Source organism: Typopeltis vanoorti, chromosome 3, assembly GCF_054136105.1.
Source record: "Typopeltis vanoorti isolate ZY-2024b chromosome 3, IOZ_Tvanoo_1.0, whole genome shotgun sequence".
NCBI lineage: Eukaryota > Metazoa > Arthropoda > Arachnida > Uropygi > Thelyphonidae > Typopeltis > Typopeltis vanoorti.
Window position 1 is genome coordinate 83,461,457 of NC_143551.1, and position 19,181 is coordinate 83,480,637.

General features: G+C 37.3%; 1 protein-coding gene across 1 annotated transcript in view; it reads left to right on the forward strand.

Moving 5' to 3' along the window:
* The window catches only part of LOC150108335 (complex I assembly factor ACAD9, mitochondrial-like), a 387,096-nt gene that overhangs the window by 107,884 nt on the left and 260,031 nt on the right, over positions 1-19,181 (forward strand). The window contains exon 7 of the mRNA XM_090415744.1: positions 9,759-9,858. Coding sequence (XP_090271870.1) covers positions 9,759-9,858 — 100 coding nt within the window. The remainder of the gene's footprint in view (positions 1-9,758; positions 9,859-19,181) is intronic.

Consider the following 19,181-nt stretch of genomic DNA (forward strand, 5'->3'; position numbering starts at 1 on the left):
TAGTTCCACTGCATAAAGGAGGTTCCAAGACTGCTGTTGCAAATTACCGACCAATCAGCATATCAGGAGTCGTTGTCAAGGTCTTGGAGAAAATAGTCAAAAGGAAAATACAGGAATGGATAGATGAAAATGGGATACTGTATGGGAGACAGCATGGTTTTGTGAAGGGTAGATCATGCCTCAGTAACTTGCTCATGTTTTATAACACAGTAACGGCTGAACTGGATAAGGGTGATGGGTTTACAGTGATCCTACTGGACCTTGCTAAGGCCTTTGACACGATACCACATGGCATTCTAATCAGTAAACTGCAGCATATGGGGATGGATATAGGGTTGGTGAGATGGTTAGGAGGGTGGTTGATGGAGAGATATCAGAGAGTAGTTTACTCAGGAGTAGAGTCCAAAAGATGGCCTGTGACTAGTGGCGTGCCACAGGGTTCTGTTCTTGAACCACTACTATTTAATTTGTTCATTAACGATGTAGTAAAGGAACTGTTCATTTGTTTGCAGATGATGCAAAGTTGGGTAGAGCAATGGTGAGTGCACATGATGTCAAAATTTTGCAGGATGATGTTGATAGATTGGAGGACTGGGCTAAGAAGAATGGATGTCAATTTAATGTGGCAAAATGTAAGGTTATGCATTTTGGAGTGAAAAGATTAGCAGCAGTATACCACATTAGTGGAACTGTACTCCAGGAGATTGACGAGACCAGGGATTTCGGAGTGTTGGTGGATAGGGAGTTGAAGTTTAGGGAGCACATTGCAAAAGTGTCTAAATCAGCTCATCAAATCACTTGGTTACTGAAGAATACTTTGACGAGCAGAGACAAACAAGTTATTGTTACTCTGTATTTGAGCCTTGATAAGATTCAAGTTATTCAAACAAATTATTGTTACTCTGTATTTGAGCATCGATAAGATTCCACCTAGACTACTGTGCCCAAATTTGGACACTGGGGTTTCTTCTTGATGGGGAGGAGGTGGAGAAGATCCAGAGGTGAATGACCAAGATGATAGCAGGTCTATGGAATGAACTTTATAAGAACAGGTTGAAGATTTGGGGTTGCAGAAATTGGTTAATAGGTGGAAAAGGGATGATATGACTGAGACATTCAAATTACTGAAGGGTTTCTATAAGATTAATTCAGAGGATATTTTTGAGAACAGGACTGGTGGTGGGAGGACTAGGGGCCATCCATGGAAACTGGACAAGAATGTGATTAGCAAGGGTGTTAGAGGTAGGTTTTTTACTTGGAGAGTGGTAAATGAATGGAATAAGCTGCCAGAGTCTGTTGTGGGTGCCATGACTGTGAATGAGTTCAAGGCAAAGTATGATAGATACTGTGTGAATGTTGAATAGTTGTTCTTGACATGATGTTTAGGGCCTCTCAATGAGTTTAAGGACTCCTTGGAGTTGCCCGTAATAATAATATAGGAAGTCGCCTCACTTTCTGAAGTAATGCAGATACAGTGGAGAGAGTACAATAGAGAGTATTAAAGATGATATTAGGACTGTGGAATATAGATTAAGTAGTGATTGATAATTTGTCCTTGATGAGAAATTTTTAATCTTTTACACAGACATAAGCAAATGAAGTTTGTATATGAAGTGACTTCACAAGTAGTTTATGTATATAAAGGCTGTTGACTTCATCACCAGTTTCCTGATATATATCCTAAAAAAAGTGTATAGGCCATGATAGCACTATATGATTAAATTTACCTTATTACTGATATCTTATCAGTAATTTTCCTCCAAATTAGTCTTATTACTTGTCAGCCTCCAATATTGTGGTATGTAACATTTCTGTTCTAAGTCACTTCTGACTGAACCAGTCCACCTAGATCTTGGTCTCTCCATCCCTCTCCCCAGGATCTTTTTCTTGGCATCAAGCACCTGTTGTGCTAACCTTTTCTCTTCCATTCTGTTTAAGTGAACATACCACCTTAGATTAGCCCTGCTCACATCTTGAATGTTAACAGTGCCGAATTCCTTCCTAATACCTTCGATTTTAGTATGTTTCTGCCACTGATACATCTGTTCACTTATCTATTCTTTATCAGAACTCTCATATCTGTGGTCTCTAATCTTTGATCAAGTGCTTTATTTCTAACCCAGCTCTCAGACCCATAACTTGAAGCTGGTCTTCTATACTGCTAGTTTAGTGTTTTTGAGTAATTTCTCTCTTCTTTCTGTTCTATATAAATTTATTTGGCTCTCCCACCATATCAGCTTTGCTTATATTGTTATCTATTTCAATATTTCATTTGCCATATTTCACTAAAAACTGTGCCTAGAAGATTTAGTCTGAGTAGTTACTCTTCCCATAATGTTATTGCATTATAAGATACTGAGGCTAAGATGAAAAGTCAACAACCTCTGTATACAAGTAAGCTAGTCATGAAGATCCTATATGTACAAACTTTGTTTGCTTAATCTTGGATAAAGGACTAAAACAATAATATAATTTCTTGTCAAGTATAATATATAGCTTGTAACCCATTGGTAAAACTTTCTACAACTATCTCTTTTCTGAATGATTTAATCAAATCATTCAGAAAAGAGTAACCTTCTCAATAGTTGCTGTGACCTTTCCATTGTATTATGGTATACTGAGGCAATGGATGTGAAGTGAACAGATTCTGTATGCTAGCAGATTAGTTATGAAGATGCAGGCATACCCCAGTCATATGACATGTTAAGTTCCAGATCACTATTGTATAGCGAATATCATTATATTAGTAAATCACAGGGAGTTTTTTCTTTTTTTTTCTTTCTCGCTTGTAAATGCATGTAATGATTTAATAAGCATTTATTTGTGTCTGATATGCAAACAAAAAAGTTTTTCTGAATAGCTTGGCTTAAGGGAACATGGCAACCAATTTTTTCATCAATCTACGCCATTAAAAGTTTTTCCATTTCAGCAGTAAGATTGCCACATTTACAAATGACTGTAGTATCAACTAGTTGAGCACTTTTCACTTCACTTAGAACGTTATCTTTCTTTTTAACAAGTATAACAACAATAATGCAAGGTAAGTTTAGCCTGCAGCCTCTCTCTCAATCGTCATTAAATTTAATAATTTTAATCTTAGCATGTAATGTAATAGGTTTACCCATCATCTTATTTTCACGGGAGCAGCAGCATCTTTACTTTGATTTTTATCTCTGATATGCAAACAAAAAAAAAAGTTATTCTGAATAGCTTGGCTTAAGAGAACATTGTTATTTGTTAAACTAATCAAAACTGCATCCAAAGCCTCTATTCTTAGAGGCTACAGAAAACAATACATCCCATGCTGGAGTAGAGAAACTGAGGAACTTTTGGCCAAATATGAAGAGACTGAAGACCCAACTGTTGCTAAGGGGCTCATAGCAGCGCTGGATAAAAACAGAAAGGAAAGATGGATCTCAACTATCCATGAACTCGATTTCACCACATCTAGCCAGAAAAGCTATTCACTTCTGAGAAAATTAGGTGGGGCAGAACCAACAACACAAAAAACAGAGATAACTCCTGATCAAATGGCTAATAATTTATTGAAAAACCTTAAAGATATGTCCCAGCTCTATCAGGAAAATTACTGTGCAGTCTTCCATCAGACAAATCCTGAAGATGGGGGTCCTGAGCTTCCTAACTTGTACACCCAGTATCTCAGGTAGCCGTAAAACTCACCAAGAATTGCAAGGCTGCAGGAGTGGATGGTATCCTCCCCAAGTTTCTAAAACATCTTGGTCAACAATGCTAAACATGGCTGGCCATCCTTTTCTCAAAAATTATAATGACTGGAAAACTACCAAATCTGTGGTGGGAAGCCAAAATAATTGCTGTGCCCGAACCAGGAAAAGATCCAAATGATGTCAAAAATCTATGACCTATCCTCCTTGCTTTGCTCCACCTTTAAGCTCTTTGAAAGAATTCTCCTTAAAAGAATTTCACCACTCATCGAAAGAGCACTCCTGATTGAACAAGCTGGCTTCAGGCCGAAAAGAAGTTGCTGTGACCAGGTCCTGGCCCTGACAACACAGTTTGAAGCAGGCTTCCAGAAGAAACTTAAATTCGGAACCACTTTCATTGACCTAACATCAGCTTATGACACAGTCTGGATCAGGGGCCTACTCCTAAAGCTAAGCAGTATCATAAGGTGCAAAACAACTTTCCATCTTTTTGAATCCATTCTTTCCAATGTTGGCGGAAAAAAGAGTCATACACATCTATGTGTACGACTTACCACATACCAGCAGCAAGTATATGTACACTGATTACCTTTGAGAGATGTTGCTGCCAATGTGATTTCTGCCCAGTGATCTGAATGTTTAAGTGAAAGAATATCAATCAAGATTGTGGGTAATTGGCAGGAGTAAACATGACTCTCATTTGAGATTGACATGTTGGATGGAGCTCTGGTCTAGCTGGCGAGATTACCTATTATTTCTATTGAAAATAATCATCAGGGGGAAGCCTGATGAGTGAAAGATTGCACAATTTCTTTTTTTGGTGAGAAATTTATAAAGATATTGCAGGATAATAATAAATATAAGTAATTCCTGGTGACTACTTTTGTTATACTAAGGTCCTGGTGACCATAGAGGATCCCGAAGAGATATGCCTGGCCTTGTTGCGGTAGCTTCGCACCACTGGTCACTCGACCACGTGTCCGAACCTTCTGTTCCTCTCGTACTGAGCAGGATTACTATCGCAACGACTAGTCACCAGTAGGATAAAACTAACCTGTTGTCTTTAATATCACATTATACTCTCTTTGTCATCTTTATTATCTGGTCAGACTCTCTTGGCAATGTACTCCTTTCTTGCATTAAAGACCTAAAGACATTCAGTCCTTAATGCTCCATGGTTCATGAACCTAAAGTTGTTCATGAAGTTACCACAGTATGACTATTAGCCATACTCGTCAGTAATAGGTATTGTCTTGTGCTGGCGAGTATGGCTGATAGTCATACTATGGTAACTGCATGAACTTGAACGACTTTAGGTTCATGTACCACGGGTCATTAAGGACTTGAACACCTTTTGGTCCTTAATGCAAGACAGGGGCACATTGCCAAGAGAGAGTCTGACCTGATATTATAGAAGACCAAGAGAAGATAACCTGATATTAAAGGTGACAGGTTAGTTTTATCCTACTGATGACTAGTCGTTGTGATAGTAATCCTGCTCAGTACAAGAGGAACTGCAGGTTCGGACACTTGATACATGATACATGTGCTTGGTCAAGTGACCAGTGGCATGAAGCTACCATTCGTGGGATTATGACTGAATGCCTATCAACAGGCTCCCTCTGATGACCTATGCTACTGCAAAACTTAGAAAAATGTTCATTATTATTGTGTTATCTATATAAAATTGCTCACCAAATAATAAATTGTGCAATCTTGCACTCTTCAGGCTTCCCCTGATGAAAGTTTTCAATAGAAATAGTAAGTAATCACACCAGGTAGACCATAGCTTTATCCACCACGTCTCCCTCAATGGAGACGTGTTGGATAAGCTAAAGTTGGATAAAGCACAACACTAAATGATTCCTTTACAAATACAATATTAAATGAACCATTTAGTATTGTGTTGTCTTTGTGTGTATGTTACAAGAATTATTTGTAATCCCTGAAGATGTCTCAGTGACTGAGACAAAATATTGGAAGCATTCAAATTAGTTTTTAATCCTTTCCTAGTGCTGTGAATATTCCATTAGACCTCCTACATAATGTCTGATAAACCTCCTACATAATGTCCTCCCAGCTTAAGCCTTAACACATAGTAACTACTCTCCCTTGTTCCAAATGCTTCTGGCACAGAGTGCAGTAGGCCTGAAGTCCTGATGCTTTATGTTAAGTATACCACGAGTACTATCGTAAGCATTTTTTATTCATTCTTACACTCAGTTTCCTAATTGGTATCTGCATGTTCCCTCAACTGTTCCCCCAAATAAGTCTAGTTTCCCTGATTTTGCATCTCTAATCTTGCTCCATTCAACAGCACTTTTTTCACACTGCAAACACTCAGTCCATTCATTTGCAAACCATCTACATAAAGTCCCTTCATCTAGCAAACTCACTCCACATTATTCCTCCTATGCACTGACTCATTCACAACCATGACCCTTGTTCTCAGTTCACTTCTATCATACCATGGCAGTAGACTCACTATCTTTACTCTTTCACTTTTCTCTTTTCAGTAACTCTTTTACTTTCCTTCATACCCTACTTGTCTCCCTGCAGATCATTTGCTCCTGCCAAAGCAATCAACTCCTTCACTTGGCCTTTCTGCATCCTTAATAACTTCACTGATATTATTAATCTTTGCACCCAGGAAGTATGATTTAGTTACACTCATATCAGACACTCCTCCTGTCATGAATTACCATACAAAATTCTCCCTTTTCTTGCACCCCCCCCCCCTCAGCTACACCACTCCCTAGACGTTTCTGCATTTGGTCAAATCCTTAGTTTGTCCTGTGAAGAGGACCTCCATGTAAGTGTGTTATCCTGTATTGTCCTGTCCTGTATCTCATTCCTATTGTCTATCTCTGTCACTCACATTTTTTTGTACCTATTCCCAGTTATGGCTACTGTTTCACTCTCACTCTTTCTACTCAATTTGAACTTCTGCCACTCACTTTCAAAATACTTCTTGCACACTCTCTCTCACTACTCTTAATTTGAAACCAAAATCTGTTCAGTTTTGGTAAAGAATAAATTTCACAAACACTACACTGCACAAGGTCCTCATGTTGAATTCTTTGAACAGTGGTGTCTTGAGTACCATTGTTTTAGTTTACATCAATGCTGTGTACCATACTGTACAAAAAAAAAAAAAACTTTGAACAAAACTAACTAATTCTAATTAAAACCAAGCATAGACTATGTCTAATACAATTCAAACCAATATTGCCAGTTTTTTTTTTTTAACAATTTTCCAATGCATTCTAATCACAGTAGCTTCTTCTAGATGCTGCCAATCAGCTTTTGATTATTGATGGCATGTGTAAAAAAAAAAGTAAATAAATAAAAGATTACTGCTAAATCCACCCATTACTAACAATGCCAATTTTGGTAAACAGTTATGTATCTGGATTAATTTCAGTTACTTTTGAAACTTCAGGTTCATTTAGTCACATAAAACCTTTTTTCTGGGAGTCTATGATAGAAAACATAAAGAACTCACTTTATGTGGGTGAGATATGTATTTTTAAAACTTACCAATCAAAGGATTAAAGCAGCAACACTCTCAGATATCATCTATAATATTTGCTTATCATATATATGCAAATAGCATAAATGAATGACTTAATTTGAAATTTTAAATGATTTTTTTTCAAATTCTTGATAAAAATCATGGACAGGTTTTTTTTTTTTTTTTTTTTTTAGTGTCTTACTGAGAGCAAGAAAGGAAAATGATTTTGTCATAAACTTTTAGCACTCGTGTCTGTTGACAAATTTTAACAGCAGTTTTAGTTTACATCATGGGTTAACAAACTTTTTTTCTGAGAAGGGCCAGATAGTAAATGTCATAGGTTTCACAGGCCAAGAGGCATAATCAAGGCTATCATGTACTTATATGTATGATAGAAAACAAAACTTACACAAGTTTATTAATAAAATACAGAATAATATTGTGTACAAACAGCTTTTTTGGGAGATTATGAGAAGTATGGAACACTTTTTTTTTATGAGACATAATTAGGCTAATTCTTGTAGCAGGCTTAAACGTTGGTTGTACATGCTTACTAAATAATTTAAGGAAATTACAACGTACAATAGAATATACATTAAATTAAACTTTAATATATTTCCAATATTTCAGCAATATCACGTTGCCATCTTCAAAGGCACTTACAATAAAGACACGTGCACGCAGGCACTAAACACAGTAAATGAGAACAAAGCAAGGACGCTATGGTTTTCCTAAAAGTCCTGATGGTGCCCTCTAGTGGGCTATGTAGGTATTCTTGGCTGTTAGGCTGAAGGTCTCCTGATGTAAGCCTCCCAAATTTGGGGTAGTCTTATGCAACCAAATTTGTTGAGGTTTGGTATGTTTCTTAGGGCTGAGGCTGATTCCATGAATAGTGTTTCAAATTTGAATTTGCTACGGTGTATTATAGTGGCTTTCTTCCACCGTATTCTGTGGCGTGTATCCAGAGCAATGTCTGCAAGAGCAGAGTGGCTGTACTGGTGAAACTGGATGTAGTCCTTGTGTTCTGAAATTCTGATATTCGCTGTCCTGCCTGTTTGGCCAAAGTAGGACAACTTACAGCTGCAAGGGACCTGGTATACACCAGGTAGGTCTAGGGGGAGTGGTCTTTAGTGGAGCGAATAAGGGATGGCAATTTTCTTTAAGGTCCGTAACAAGAGTGCTTCAGGCTTCAGAGTAACTGAAGAAAGGTTGACTACCGTGTTAGTTGGAAGTTTTGGTTCGGAGGTCGAGTTCTTTTTTAATTTCTTGATATATCGACCTCCTATTTTCTCGAATTCTTTATCCGCTGCAGTGCACAAGATGTCATATAAAACTGACCAAAGCTCATGATTTAACGTGCTGGAAAGCTCTCCTTGAAGCACCTAAATAGCTGTATCCGCTCCACTAAAGACCCCCCCTTCCCCAAGACCTACCTGGTGTATACCAGGTCCCTTGCAGCTGTAAGTTGTTCTACTTTGGCCAAACAGGCAGGACAGCGAATATCAGAATTTCAGAACACAAGGACTACATCCAGTTTCACCAGTACAGCCACTCTGCTCTTGCAGACCATGTTCTGGATACACGCCACAAAATACGGTGGAAGAAAGCCACTATAATACACCGTAGCAAGTTCAAATTTGAAACACTATTCATGGAATCAGCCTCAGCCCTAAGAAACATGCCAAACCTCAACAAATTTGGTTGCATGAGACTGCCCCAAATTTGGGAGGCTTACACTAGGAGACTTTCAGCCCAACGGCCAAGAATACCTACATAGCCCATTAGGGGGGCACAATCAGGACTTTTAGGAAAATCACAGCTTCCTTGCTTTGTTTTCATTTACTGTGTTTAGTGCCTGTGTGCACATGTCTTTATTGTAAGTTCCTTTGAAGATGGCAACATGATGTTGCTGAAATATTGGAAATATATTAAAGTTTAATTTAATGTATATTCTCTTGTACGTTGTAATTTCCTTAAGTTATTTAGTAAGCATAATTAAGCTTAATGGATTCAAATTTGGCATTCCAGTCATCAAAATCAATTGCAAATGCTCAATCAGATAAGGCTGATCCATAATGAGAATGTGTGTATTTCATCTTTAAAAATATCTTTTAACACAGATGATTGGTAAATATTGATACAAATGTGTGCCAATATTCACCGACCTAAACTTAGGTCGGTGAATACTGGCACACAATTTCTTAGGTGCACGTATCACGTGCACCTAAGTAATCCTTGATAATCGAAACATTGTCAAGTTTGCACCAAGTGGCATCAGTGGCGCTGTGCAGTGATGAGAGTACAACATATGCCAGTGATGGGCATGGCTGTATGACATTAGTTCTATGTATACTGAAACAAGAGTTTCATGATTCCTTCACAAAATTCATTTAAAAACCATTCTTAGCTCTCATGCCACATATAGCTGTAGTTTGACAACTCCTGATTCATATTATAGAGACTGTTATATTATGGAATGGAAAGAAAAGAGTATTTAACAAATTAATTTTACTCATTTAATATATATACCAAATTATATAAAAAAATATTATCTTAAACAGGCCAAGTCACATTTTTTACCTGGTTTGATTATTGTCGAGAAATCATCCGATGGTATAATCATTCAGTCACAAGATATACTAGGCATCCAAGGAGCCAATAGTAAGTGATTTATTTATTTTTAGAAATTGATTATAGTGTATGTGCTGCTATTCATAATTTGAATATCAGCAAAATCTACTATCAAATAGTCTACAAAAATTATGATTCTAAGGAGCATGTCTAGGCTTGTCTGTATATGTGATATTAAATTAACACATCTCTCTCTCTCTTCCCTAAAATTTGAAGAAAATTATCCTATTTTTCCAGAAAGAGAATCCTATTCAGTGGAATAGGATTCTCTTTCTGGAAAAGAAAACTAGAGCCTCCATAGCTCAGTCGGTATAGATTTAGCCCTTTGCTCAGAAAGACCTGGGTCTGATTCCCATCCAAAATGTGAGGCACTTTATCTGGTCTCTTTTGACTAAAGGTGAATTAGCATGTCTCATATGGAGGTAGGGTTTTTTTTCACCCGGAAACTCAGGATTTTCGTCCTCCACAACAGACAAACTGGCCCCTGTGAACACATGCATCTACAGTCATAAAAATTGTTCCCTCCCACTCTCCCAATGGCAGACTCTGCAACAAGTCGGTTGGGGTTTCCCACAGTTGCATAATCATAGCAGACCCTACATCAACCGGGATAAAAATACTATAAAGAGGAAGAAGAAGTAGTTGCTTAATACTGAGTTATATTATACTTTCTTTTCTTTTGTCTTTTAATTCTTGTTAGAATACTAGAATACTGACAACTCTAAATTTGAGGAATCCATGAGTGGGAGGACTTAGTAATGGTGGTAGTAGAAACAAATTATTTTAATGAGGAGGTGGTTGTATATAAGGAAGTTAAGAAGAGTGAAAAATAATATTGTATTGGGAAATGTTATCATTTCATGTGATACAATAAAATGACTAGTGTGATATTGGTGGCACTATGTCATCAATAGGATGAGTGATTATAAGAAACTTGAAGAGTAGCATAGGATGAGGAATTGAATAACAAGATCATGCTGCATGAGGGGATAGTCAAGAGATGTTCAACAGTGGCAATGTCAGAATTTATACCAAAGGATAATTAAGGAAAGTGTAAAATGGATGAATGATGGAATTAGGCAAGCAATGAAGCAAAGAAGAAGGCACTCTGAGGCAGTAATCAGTTATACAAGGAGTATAAAGAAATAGGCTACAAAGAGATATGTTGGTTAAGGAAAAGGAGACCACAGTACAAGTCATTCAAATTTAGAATCCTTGTAGCAAGTACACATACCTGCCACTGAATCAGAAACGTATTGAATTATTTATTACATTTTATTTATTATTTAGAAAATTATTGTATACCATGTTGGACCTCCTTTAGCCCTAATTACAGCACATAGCAGTTTGGCATAGATTCAAAAAGGTGTTGGATTGCATCTACAATACTGGGCATTACCAGACAGTCCCTTAACTGGTTCAGATTTGACGAAGAGGATTTTGCACAGATCTGTTTTTCTAACATGTGCCATACATTCTCAATGGGTTTAACAGATCTGGACTTTGTAGTGACCAGGGAAGATGGTGGAAGTTGCAGTAATGCTCACTGAACCAGTGATGAACAGTTCTTGCACAGTGGACAGACACAACTGTCACCCACTGGATAAAAAGTCAACATTGCAGGATGGACTTGATTGGCAACAATATTCAGATATTCCTTGGAGTACACCTGATCATCCAGCAGTATCAGGGAATCCATTCTGTACCAGCAGACCATGCTCGCACCATAACACCACCTTTTAGACTTTCTGGTTCTTCGCAAAGATCATTTGTTTCATATAGGCATGGGACTGCCAATACTGATCTTCTTCAATTCCCTGCACACGGTGAGATATGGGTCTTCCTGTTCTGCTTGTCTGTACAAGCCTTCTCAGACGACTGCTATCTCATTTCTGGTAGACTGTCTAAGGACCACAGTTACAGCTCTTATGTGGGTTATTTTTCCACTGATTAAACACGTGGAATATCTCGCATTTTATGAAACCAATCAGCTCTTCTGTTTTCAAAATTGTGGCCAGATGGGCACAGCCACAATTAGCCCTTTATTGAATTCCAAAAGATCCTTTTGTTTTTCCATTGTGATCAACACTATTGATGATTACTGACCAGCAGTATTCTTAAATAGTTACCTAGAACAAGTGGTGATGCACATCACCCAGTATTTTGCATATATACTGCATAAGTGACATTTATATCTACATAAAGGTTTCTAATTCAGTGGCCAGTATGTAGAAGAAAAAATTGTTATGGGAGGATAAAGTTTGTTGATTGAAATGGTTGCAAAGTAACCACTTGAACAATATAATGGTGATAGTAATAGCAGTATTTAACAAGCATTTCATTAAGCTATTTTGTACCAGTGAGAGTGATTACATGCATGACTTGAACATGACTGAAGATGAAATAATGAAGAGGAATTAGAAGTGGGAGAGCAGGAGGTATAGAATATATTAATATGAATGGGAATAAGACAAGGACACCTATAACTACATATTTTAAGAAACTGTTCCAGAGAGTTAATGGTGCCATCTGGTTTATTTAAATCCATGTGAAGTGTTTGAGGAAAAATAAGCTCCATTGAGGAGATCATCTTAGAATATTATTAAAAACTTATTAGAAAGATTATCAGCACTATAAAATTCCCAGATATATAAAAAAAAATTACATAAGATAAATAAAAATTAACCAGAATGTTTTCAGATCTCACTAAACCTGCCATTCACAGTATATATACACACACAATCTTAAGACAAAAACCTTATGTAGATAAAAATTTTATATTGTCTATTTGTTTTTGTTACTTGCATACACCACAAAACAGGTCATAAAATCTCTAACACAGAAGTGCTGTGTATGGGGGTGGGGGGAGAAAGTAGGAATCCATTGATTTCCATATTGGATGATTGTATTCCTTAGGGGAAATGGTATAGAGAATGCTTCCAGAGAACAGAATACATGGAATGAAACAGAAGGAGGATGAGAAGTTCAGTTGACAATTTCGAAGTTGAACTGTGTATTGATTGACTAGCAGCTCAAGTTTTTCATGTTTAGAAGAAAGTGGTGGAATGAAATATCAGTGACAGTAAAGCAGTTTAATCACTGAATCCATTATTATTTAATTATAACTAGCTTTGTTTGGTAGAAATAGATTGCATTGTTAACGTAAGATGCCTACTTTTACTGGTCATGCACAGTGATTATAAAATTAGGTGAACAATAAAAGCTCCATCAGATTCCTTCAATATGATAGATCCAAACTGGCAGGTTCCACCATAGTGCATTCTGAAGAACAGCATGTCTTTAGATGAAAAGCCCTTGGATTTGAATCCCACCTGAAATGCAAGGAACAGTTATCAAGACTTTTACTTTTTAATTGAAAGTTAATCCATTTCATATATGGATGCAGTTTCTCCTGGAATCTTGAATTTTTTCCTTCAGAAACAAAAAACCTCGCCAAGAAATTATGTATTTATTGATAAACATAATCAACTTGCCTTTCTCTCATCCTTAGCTGCTTCACACACTGGTGTCCAAAACTTAAGGACGAACGCTATTTCTGAAGATTACAACCACAAATGCAGACAATTCAGTTTGTGGCAGTTTGTATGATTTTAATTAGAAAGCAGATACACATTCAAAATTTTGAATTGCATGCAAAGAGGTCATGTGGTAGCACTCAACAGGATAAAAGCCAAAAGGCTGCACTAATCAAATTGTATTTGAAGGAAGCTCTTTTCATGAAGGAATAAAGTTGTAAACTTGGATGTCTTGTAATGTCTCAAAGACATCATCTAGATTAGGAGTTGGCAAACTTTTCAGACCATTGACCCCTTCATGGAATCCTTGATCCTTCATTGACCCCCATCATGTTGAATAAATGATTCATTTATTAATTATCAATAATAATTTATATTTATCAATAATAAATTTCTCAATGTAAAAATAATAATTCCTTCACCCTTTTACTTTATTACTGCTTCTCAATAAGAGATATTTAAAGAAAATACTTAAAATTTATAAAGAACATTAAAAATTTAACCCCCCCCTTTTGACTCCTAGTCATTTATCGATCCCTTGGATAGCCACATTGACCCCAGGGGTCGATATTGACCACTTTTGCCAACCCCTGATCTAGATGATTTCACATAGGGAAGAATTATTGGAAAGCTGAAGGCTACAGAATTACTGATATTGCCAGAGAGTGGAATTTCACATAGCGTTGTATCTGGGCTCTGGGCAGCATTTCAAACCAATGGAATGTGTTCCAGACATTTGCTAAGGGCTTAGCAAATTTTTGGTTATAACAGCAAAACGTAATTGATACACCATGGCAGGTCATCTTGCAAGTCTGCTCTATTCAAGCACAGCTATGCAGATATCTCGACAAACTGTGGCAAGATGTCTGCAATAAGTAGGCCTATATGCTTCAGAGGCCTTAGTCTTTGTCCCTTTATTCACAGCTCATCGTAGAGCATGTTTTTCAGTGGTATTATATCCATAAAAATTGGACAAGACACCAGTGGACTAATTTACTTGTTACAGATGAGTTGTTTTGGTCTTTCCTCTGATTCTAGATGACATTTGTCTGCCATAAAAGTAGTACTGCTTACAATTGTGAGAATGTTCTTGAAAGGGATAGTTGACATAATGGTGAAGTTCGGGGGCCATGTAGCAAAGATTGCAAATACAACTCAAAAAATAATTGCAATGCTGGAACTTTAACATGTAAAGATAACAATGTCATTTTGTCTCTTTACAAGGCCTTGATAAGACCTCACTTTGACTATTGTGCACAGGTCTGATCTGGTTTCCACTGTAATTCTGATACAGTGGAGAGAGAGAGAGAGTGCAAAGGAGAGCATTAAAAATGATATCAGGATTGTGGAATAATGATTATTGAAGACAGATCAAGAATTTGTAGACTGCAGGCACTAGCAAACAGGATAAAGAGGGGGTGATATGATTGAGACTTACAAACTTCTGAAAGGGTCATACTGAATTTCAATTGATGGAATTTTTCATTTTATTGAGAGTGGGGAAAAGACAAGAGAGCATCCTTGGAAGTTGAAAATGAATGCTGCTAAGAAGAAAGTGAGAGCTATATTTTTCTCTCATAGGGTGGTGCATGATTGGAATAGATTGCCATTGGATGTGGTATGTGCAATTATTGTGAATGAATTCAATAAGTATGATAGCTGGTGCATGTAGTATGTGGCCTCTTTCATTGAGTCCTTAACTGACTGAAGGTCTCTCTTAATAATAATACAGCAGGCCACGATCTGGGGAGGCATTATGCTTAAAGGAGGCACCGAGCTACAATGCTAAATAAAGGACTATGACTGGTGAACGATATTGCAAAAGTTCTTCAGCATCATATTTGATTATTCCGTAGTGCTGTAGGTGAAGAATTCATTTTTATGGATGACAATGCCACATCATACACAAGCAGTGGTAATACTTCTGGAGATCAAGGATATTATCAAATCGATGACCAGCATACTCCTCTCAGCCCTACAGAATGCATTTAAGATGCAATAGGGAGATGCATTGCTTCTTGAATCCCCCCCCCTCCAGAAAACAAACAAGGCTGTGTTTGTTTTCTGGAGGGGGGGGGGGATTCAAGGCAAACTGGTCCACTCCAACTTTGAAGTTGGAGTGGACCAGTTTGCCTCAAGAACTTCTGAATCATTTGGTGCTAAGCATGGTACAATATTGAGAGCTGCATTGCAGTTCAGGATGGACATATTCCATGCTGAAATGTCTCTCCACATAGTTTTCTGTAAGCACTATACATTAATTCCTTAACTTCCTAACATCCTTAGGAAATTTGTAACTTTTGCCAAAAACATATTGCAATTTAATTTCTAAAATTTATAACACATTTTTTGTGTAGTATAATGTATTAGTATGCTGACAATAAATTTTTGTCCACATTTGGCTGTAGCCATGAAAATATTTTCATGGCTACAGCCAAATTAATGGTAATGATTCTGTTCACATTCTTATAATTTGAACAATTACAAGAATATTTATTCAAAATTAATGTTTAGACTTTTTTATTCAATTTGGCAGCAGTCAATCAAACTGCTGAACAAGTGTTCGTTGTTAATATTCAGTATTGTTTTGTAAATCCTGTTATTTGATTTTCACAAGCCTTGCTTGCTTGTTAGTGAAATAGCATATACATGGCAGTGCATTAATTCTTTTAAATTATATTATAAAGATTTTCATGGGTCATGTCATCACAATAATTTTGTGATGTGAGATAAGTGTAAGATAATAGTGAGATAAGTCATTTAACAATTAAATAATTTTTACTTTTTTTTGTGTGATTTTTGCCTACAAAAGGTTGTAAAGCCTGTAGTACATTAGTACCATGGGTGGGCTTGGGAATTATTTATTACATTTTTTTATACCTTTTATTTTTCATTTTTGATATAATCTGAAAACTTTGCTCTAGAGACTAAACATGGAACTTTTCTAGTCAATTCAGACCTCCAGCAAGCAGGGTTAGGTCTTATAGTGGGCAATAAAATTCATCTCTCATCTAAAGGTAATCATAAACATCCATATCCACCATGGAATTTGAATCTGCAGGGTGAGCAAAGTTACAAAAGAGAAAAATCCATGCAGAGCGTTATAAAAAAAAAGGGGGGTGGGATTTGGTTTTAAATATTTGGCATCAAACATAACTCTACATAGGGCTACTAGAGGGCTGCCGAATGCACAATATATAGCCTCTCGCAGTCAAGTCTTTCCCATCTTCCAGTGGTATAGCCTGTTTCTACAAATAGGGCTTTAGCGAGCATTGCCACCACAAAAGTATACCTTCTCTAGTTGGAGTTTCCTCCAACTAGATCTCTAGTTGGTAGATGTCCTGGTGAAATACTACCATCTTACTTATTAGAGACTTGAAGTGGCTGCAGCCATGTTTGTTCGCTAGAGCAAGGGTTCCAGTTTCTATCACCCCCACTCTTCCCACATGCAGCTGGTTGCTGGATGGTGCACAGGACTGAACCAATTAGTAACGAATCTGGAGGCTTCCCGATCAGCTAGTGTCAAATCCTGTAGGCATGTATTTTACCAGTTCATGACTAGAGGGAGACCAGGTACTGTGGCTGTAGTGGGAACTGTTGAGGCCATATATGGATAGGAGATTGAGTTCCCTCTCTGTGGGCAGTATTGCTTGCTGATCTGTCACCTCTCACTGCATGCCCCACTTTCTCCTCATCTCTTCCACATCAAATACAATGGACCACAACCTAAAGAAATAAGATTTAACTGCAGATCACAAAAATTCTCCCACAAAAGTAATTCTTTGGTTTTTTTTTAATTAGTTATTATACATCCCACAATGAGTCCCTTGACTCCATGGAGGTCTATAACTGGTAATTAGCTTACGGAATTAACAACGCATATAAAGGATATTAATTAAAGGCAACTTTAATGAATGACTTCAATATTTTGGCAACGTCATGTTGCCACCTTCAGGAACATAAAAATATGGTATGTGCATGCAGGCACTAACAAAAGCAAATGAGGAAGAAAGCAAGAAACTAATATTGTTCCTAAAGTCCTAATGGTGCCCTTTGGCGTGGCCGTTGAGCTGAAGTTCTCATAATGTAAGTCTCCCAAATTTGGGGTAGTTTCATGCACCCAAATTTATTGAGGTTTGGAACGTTTTTTAGAGCTGCTGATGATTCCTTGAATAATCTTTCGTACTTGAACTTGCTGCGGTGTATTATTTTAGTTTTCTTCCAACGCATTCTATGGTGGGTATCTCATCTACTTTGGCCAAACAGGCAGGACAGCAAATATCAGGATTTCAGAACACAAAAAACTACATCCAGGGGTAGTTTCATGCACCCAAATTTATTGAGGTTTGAAACATTTTTTTGAGCTGCTGATGATTCCTTGAATAATCTTTCGTACTTGAATTTGCTGCAGTGTATTATTTTAGTTTTCTTCCAACGAATTCTATGGTGGGTATCTCATCCACTTTGGCCAAACAGGCAGGACAGCAAATATCAGGATTTCAGAACACAAAAAACTACATCCAGTTCCACCAGTACAGCCACTCTGGGCTGGCAGACCATGCCTTAGATACCCGCCATATAATTCGTTGGAAGAAAACTAAAATAATACACCGCAGTAAGTTCAAGTACGAAAGATTATTCAAGGAATCATCAGCAGTTCTAAAAAACATTCCAAACCTCAATAAAGTTGGGTGCATGAAACTACCCCAAATTTGGGAGACTTACATTATGAGAACTTCAGCCCAACAGCCATGACAACCCAATTAGCCCACCAGAGGGCACCATTTGGACTTTAGGAACAATATTAGTTTCTTGCCTTCTTCCTCATTTGCTTTTTTTAGTGCCTGCGTGCACATACCATATTTTTATGTTCCTGAAGATGGCAACGTGACGTTGCAGAAATATTGAAGTTATTCATTAAAGTTGCCTTTAATTAATATCCTTTATATGTGTTAATTCCATAAGCTAATTACCAGTTATGTATGACCAACGTATAAGCCTTGTTACTAGAATCCATGGAGGTCTGTTGATAATAATAGTTCAAAAAACTCATAAAAAGCAAAAAAAAAAAAAAAAAAAAAATCCAAGCAAAATAATAAAAAAACAACAAAAAATTCAATCAAACAATCCACCAACATTAATTCTTACCAAAGAAAAAAAGTTTCCACATTTACTTCACCAACATCTGTGGCCTAAACAAATCTGTGCCACAAAGGCAGAAATAACTGTGTAATGGGAACTTCAGTGTTCACAAATTATGTTGGCTCTCCTCCAGTTTCACCGATCAACCAGGCAAGGATGTTAAGGTGTTTGCCATTGGCAATGACTTATCTCAGATTATCGGTCTTTCAACCAGAATACCTGACAATCCCTTTCAATTTCAAACACACTTGACCTCTTCCTAACAAGCTCCCCTTCCGGGTATACTGTGGTTGTTGGTAATCCTCTTGGTAACTCAGACCACAACCTCATACAAGTCTTTTGCTTCTGAACTACCTTCACCCACCAGTTCACAGTCTCTTGTCCTTTGGCACCACAAGGGTACTTACTGAAAGGACCTCTGTGATTTCTATTCCTCCTTCCTGCAGTCTGACTACTGCTTCAGTTCTTCTGATCCAAACACCTGCTCAGACTGAATAACAGAAATCATCCTCACAGGAATGAAGGCATTCATCCCTTATTCCACTCCAAACTCTCAGCCAAAGTCAGACTTTGAAGGGGCCAAATGCTGCCCTTTCAAACTTGCCTCCTGCCCAAATGGCAGTCGCTCTTCTGGTGTTTTGCCATCGGGTGCAACTTCTGCCCACCCAGGTTTTT